At 35.2% G+C, this 6,306-nt stretch overlaps 1 protein-coding gene across 1 annotated transcript in view; it reads left to right on the forward strand.

Moving 5' to 3' along the window:
• The window catches only part of HLTF (helicase like transcription factor), a 75,852-nt gene that overhangs the window by 14,803 nt on the left and 54,743 nt on the right, over positions 1 to 6,306 (forward strand). The window contains exons 8-12 of the mRNA XM_007940209.1: positions 1,588 to 1,663; positions 2,854 to 2,947; positions 3,914 to 3,993; positions 4,087 to 4,131; positions 6,069 to 6,155. Coding sequence (XP_007938400.1) covers positions 1,588 to 1,663; positions 2,854 to 2,947; positions 3,914 to 3,993; positions 4,087 to 4,131; positions 6,069 to 6,155 — 382 coding nt within the window. The remainder of the gene's footprint in view (positions 1 to 1,587; positions 1,664 to 2,853; positions 2,948 to 3,913; positions 3,994 to 4,086; positions 4,132 to 6,068; positions 6,156 to 6,306) is intronic.

Below are 6,306 nucleotides of genomic sequence, written 5' to 3' on the forward strand. Positions count from 1 at the left end.
CCTATTTGTGAAATAGCCTACAGCTACAATTTGTTTGTAACTCTGAAATCAATATTCTTGGCACTTTTGCAGTCATTTTCAAACATGTGCAGAGCTGCAAGTAATTTGAGTTGCCTTGTTTCAGCTTTCATACTATAAGCAAGTATCCTTTTCAAGATATATTTATTACCACATTATTTGCATTTTTGTGCTTTTTTGTTGGTAATTTCACTTTTAAAATGGCTCCCCAAATGTAGTGCTGAAGTACTATCTAAGTGTTCTAAGTGCAAGGCTGTGATGTGCCTTATAGAGAAAATAATGTGTGTTAAATAAGCTTCATTCAGATAGAGCTATAATGCTGTTGGCAATGAATCAACGATATATATTAAATAAAGTGTCTTTAAACAGACACACACCAAATAAGATTATGAATCAATTGGTTGATGAAAACGTGCGATCCCAGCTTCATAGGAACCTAGTCCTCTATCTCCCCAAGGAGCAGTAGTTCAGTATTTGGTAATTTAGTGTTTGTGCTGACTTTATAGAATGTAACCACTGTGAATGATGAGAGGTTACTGTATATGTTTATGTATGTCTAAGTTAGTATATTTGTGCAGGATATGTACAAAAATGGTAATAGAGTTAATTATCCTCTAGCGATGGGAATAGGGTGACTTTTCTTTATATTTAACATATATATATAATTAAAGGAGCTCTGGTGGTGTAGTGCCTAAGACATTTGACTGCTAACCAGAAGGCTGGTGGTTCAAACCCATCAGCCACTCCTTGGAAGGAAGACTGAGCAGTCTGCTTCCATAGAGATACTGCCTCAGAAACCCAAGGAGGGGTTGCTGTATGCATATTATATATTTATATTTCTAAGAATTTAAAGTGAATTAATTTCAATAAGAAAGATGTATGTTGTTATCCTTTATTCCCACTTGAAATTCAAAGAGCTTAAAATAGGAAATAACTAAGTAAAAATATGTATGCAAAATTCTTCTTTTCAGACTCTTCTGAATAACTTCTCATTTTTTAGTTTTCAGAGAGGCTGCACATCAGTTTTCTGCCACTACTTACTGAGTTTCTGTTTCACTAATTTCTGCACTTAATGCATTTCCTTCTTTCTACTTTCACTGAGAGTTAAGTCCATTATCTCAGATCCAGTTCTTTATCCTGAATAGCCAACCCTTTGAGTCCTGTTCTTTATACATTTATACATTTTTCCTCTTCAGTTAATTCATCCTTCTTCATTGCTCCAGAATAGGGTAGTAATTTAAGTAGTCTTTAATGTGTAAAATAGCCCTTGCTGGGTGACACAAATGATTAAGCCCTGGGCTGGTAACTGAAAGCCTGATAGTTGGAATCTACCCAGAGGCACCGGGGAAGAAAGCCTGGAACTCTGCTGCCAAAAGATTACAGCCCTTGAAAACCCTATGGAGGGCAGTTCTCCTCTGAAACTCATAGGGTTACCATGAGGTAGGATTGACTCAGTGGCCAACTCATTTGTTGTTTGTTTTATGTAAAGTAAAGCTTATAAAATAAAGCATTTTAAATTTATTTCAAACTGATAGCAGTACCATATAAAAACTATGTGTATTCCTCTAGGAATGTAATGTTAACAGTGAATCTGTGGAACTTGAAGGAAACATTACCAGTGAAAAAGCAGATGGACTAATCAAAGGTAAAATTTAATTTTGAATGTGACCCGATATTTGATTTAGTTTTTTTCACCCTATTGGTTTTGTAGGATAGAAAAATTTTGGATATCTCTTTCTAAAGAATCTCATGAGAATTGTTAGGGAAAGTTTCATCAAAGAGGTCTTATGTTTACATAGGGTGATGGAGCTCCAGTCAGAAAACTGGGAAAGCATTTTTGATTAAGGAAAAAAGCCCATGAAAGAGCAGTGAAAAAATATACGATGTTTTATTCTAGGATCTTAGAGTAGGTTATGGTGTTTATAATATAATGAGTAGGGATCTCTTCATCTGTTGCTAGATAAAGCTAGAAAGATAGGTTAGAGCTAAATTCTGAAGTCAGAAAATAAATGGAAACCGATCTCTATGTTTAGCAGTTATATGCTCTTCACAAAATTAATTCCTGAAGATTGGTTAGAGCAGAGCAAGACTGAAAAATATTTCACAATAAGAATAGTAGATGAAGAATTGTATACTATTACCTTGTTAAGTTTGGGAAAGGAGAGAGTGAATAATAGTTAGAGAGGGAAGTTGAGTTAAGAGTTTTTGTTTTTGATTGTTTTGGTTGTAGGAAATACATCTGTGGTTAGGAAGAGATTGTGGATAAATGGAGAGAATAAAGGATTTGTATGTGGGTGGAAATGTGACTAAGAGAATAGGTAGATAAGTTGAAAGGGGATATCTTTCCTGTGTTACAAGGAAAGGAAGTAAGGTTGAGGGAGATTATAGATAAAGGAGGGGATAAAGACAGGGAAATTGGAAATTTTTGGAAAATAGCACTGGATTTTCTTTTGTGAAGTGAACTAAGCTGGGCTGGGAGTGAAAGTTGGAATCTAGACAAGGGTCATTCTGGTGAGTGGGGAGGCAGGGAGACTGAACAGGAGTAGGTAAAAGTTGCTAAGCCTTGATACTGCTGGAAATTCAGCCAGGGTAGGGATTGGCTATGTGGGACAGACTGGGTCATAAGAAATTGGAGAATTTTTTAGGGAGAAAATACTAGATTAGGAAACAAAGTAGCTGGATGATTTATTGAGAAAACAGGACTTGAAAGGAATAAAGATCTTAGGAAAGTTGAATAACTACTGAGTTGGAAAACCAGGTTATTAAGAGGAATACTGCTAGTCTAAGACAATTTATTTATACTCTGTATGATATTTGTCTTTTTCTTTGAAATAGAAGGATCTAGATGTAGCACAGAACCCAGTATTTCAGATGTCCAGGAAAAGAATAAATACCCCATGTCAGAGTTTTCTAGCCCCCGCCCCAAAAGGTAAACTGTATTATGATTTGGTATGTAATATGTTTATTTTAACTCAAGTTTTCTTATTTATACATAGAAGAGAAAAACAGCCGTCATACCTTAGTTACATTGTTCTTTCAAATACATTTTTGTTTTTATTATTATTTGAAACTGCCAAAATCACCTCTCATCTAGAGCTCATATCTTACAAGTCTGAACTGACCATAAACCTGGATAACAGCATTGCTTGGTAGAAAAGATCAAATTGCAGGCCATGAAAATAACAATGAGGATATGGAAAAACTAAAACAATAGCCAACACACATAGTAATTACATACCTGTTTATTTGACATATATTAACACATTTTGTCCTGTGAGGTAGATTATATTTTTATACCCATTTTCCAAATGAGGACACTGAAACAGAGGAATATTAGGTGACTTGCATAAAGTCACATGGTTAACAAGTGGTGGAATAGGGATTTGATTCTAGGTAGTCTTAACTCTGGAGTTCATTGTTCTTAGCTACTTAACCACTGTGCTAAACTGTTTCCACATAAAAGTTTTCATTGTGAAAATGATATTTATACCTTTTGGCTGCTTTTTGCATTATACTGTAAATGTTTTCTTTGCTAAGAGCCTTTTGTTTGTTATTGATCTAGTCTTATATAAATATTCTGATTACCAAATATTGAACTCAGTATTAAAATGATTACCTTTTTAGAATGATTTAATTCTTCCAACTTTAGGATGATCTAATTCTTCCCATTTATTTTAATAATTGTGGTATTATAGTTTGTATACTAAATGAAAGCAGATTACTTTTTAGCATATTTGACTTTGCTTTCTCAAATACAAGGCTCCCATTAAATTAAAAATATATATAATTAGGGGCAAGACAAAATCATTTTTACTGCATTTATTAAAGTTATGTTTTTATATCCCCTTGTGCTGTGGGTTGGTAAAAAAATGTTTTTGTGTGTACTTCATTTTAGGAGAAAAACTGTTGACAAGTATATCGAAAGCAGTGATTCAGAAGAATTTGAAACAAATGAATTACCACAGAAAACAAAAGGTAATATGAAATGGAATTTGATTTGATCCTGTGTTCTATATTCTAATCTCCTAGTGTGACTCATTTTATGTTTACTTTGGTTTTATCTTTTAGGCAAACTGAAAAATGTAAAGTCAGAGGCTAAAAACAGGGGAAAAGGTATGTTTATATATTTTCTAAATACTTGTAATTTGCATTTGCAAACTAGTAAGTAAAACTTCATTGATTTGTATCTTTCTAGCTTTGAGTTCTTTAGTAATGGATCTTAAACTTGGATCATCTCTATATTTGAACTCTTCATGGAATGAGCCTTATCAAGGGTATTAATTAAATGAATGAAACCAACTGAGTAAATGGTTTCAATTAAATTCTAAGGAATAATATTTAAACCAACTTCAAGTGAAATAAAAAATGTTCTACTATGTAGAAAATGACTTTACTAAACCTTATTTGTATATGTATGCACAGTAATTACAAAAGTAGGTTGAGTGCTTGCTTCTGCAGCACATATACTAAAATTGGAACGATGCAGAGAAGAAAAGTAGGTTGAGAGTGCACTCTTGGTATACTATTATTATTAATGCGTAGTATCATACAGATGTGAAAGTAATCAGTGAGTATCCCCCCCCGTTTTTAAAACACATCATTTCTTGAATTTAGATATTTCCTTATGTGGTCCTAATTAGTTGAGAAATTGTATTGACTTTGGAACATGACTGTTCACAACTGACTTTAGTAGTATATCAGATGGTATTTCATTGCTATTCATAGGTTTTCACTAGCCAGTTTTTCAGAAGTGGATGACCCCATCCTTCCCAGTCTGTCTTAGTCTGAAACCTGTCCACCAGGGGTGACCCTGCTGGTATTTGAAATACCAGTTGCATAGCTTCTAGCCTCACAGCAACATGCTAGCCACCAGAGTATGACAGACTGACAGATGAGTGGTAGCCACAATACTCAGCCATGGATCCACACTCAATACCCATGGAAGTACAGTCAAGAAATCAGGTGTTGTACTACACTGGGCACATCTGCTGCAAAAGATCTTTTGAAGTGTTAAGGAGCAAAGATGTCACTTTGAAGGCTAGTGTACGTCTAATGCAAGCCGTGGTATTTTCATTCACCTTATGCATGTGAAAACTGAACAATGAATAAGGAAGACTGAAGAAGAGCTGATGCCTTTGAGTTGTGGTGTTGGCTAAGAATACTGAAAATACAATGGACTACCAGAAGAACAAACAAATCAGTCCTAGAAGAAGTGCGGGCAGGATCCTTTTTGGAAGTGAGAGTGGCCAGACTTCGTCTCACCTACTTTAATTATGTTGTCAGAAGGGACCATTCCCTAGAGAAGGATATCATGCTTGGTAAAGTAGAGGGTTAGTGAAAAAAGAGAAGACCCGCAATGAAGTGGATTGACACAGTGCCTGCAATGATGGGCTTCAGCACAGCAAGGATTGTGAGAATGGCACAGGACTGGGCAGTGTTTTTTGTTCTCTTGTACATAGAGGTCACTATGAGTCAGAGCTGACTCAATGGCACCTAACAACAACAACTGACTTTAGGCAGCCTCATCATCAAAAACCATAAATCTATGTCTTGAAAAGTCTTCCTCCTAGGAGCGTATGTTCATACTTTAAGAAGCCCTGGTGGCACAGTGGTTTATTGCTTGACTGCTAACTGAAAGGTTGGTGGTTTGAACCCACCCAGTGCCTCTGAGAGAAAAGATCTGGTGATCTGCAACCATAAAAATTCGAGCCTAGGAAACCCTGTGGGGCAGTTCTGCTCTGTTACGTTGGGTCCTTGTGGCTTGAAATTGACTACAACACCTAACAACAACAACAGCACTTCCTTTCACTTCTCTTTCTCAAAGAGAAGATAGCAGTCTTACTATGAATCACATATATCATTTTTCTGAATTGGAGATAAATGTTTGTCATCAGAAGTAGCAACTCTAGTTACTATGTATTTTTATTTAATATCATAAGTTCTTATCATAGAGAATGTAAAAGAGATTCTCTTATCCTTAGAAAATATGTGTAACTAAGCATGGGAGAACATTTGTTTCATATCAATAATTCTGTGGTTTTCTTCAGTAGGATCTTCCAAGCTCAAAGAGGATCCAGAGTTCATGTGTGCACTTACTTCACCTACCACTACAACAAAAAAGAAAATGTTGAAAAAGGGTAGTAAGTCTGCTGATTTTCTAGCTTGTGGCTACTTTTCCTATTTTTAATTTAAGAAATTCAAATTATATAAAAGTAAGAAAACCACATTACCAGAAGAGGGCACTCTTAACTTACTATATATGTCGTTGTTGTTGTTTGCCGTCAAGTC

This window comes from Orycteropus afer, unplaced genomic scaffold, assembly GCF_000298275.1.
Source record: "Orycteropus afer afer isolate SDZICR_OR568_19922 unplaced genomic scaffold, OryAfe1.0 scaffold00066, whole genome shotgun sequence".
NCBI lineage: Eukaryota > Metazoa > Chordata > Mammalia > Tubulidentata > Orycteropodidae > Orycteropus > Orycteropus afer.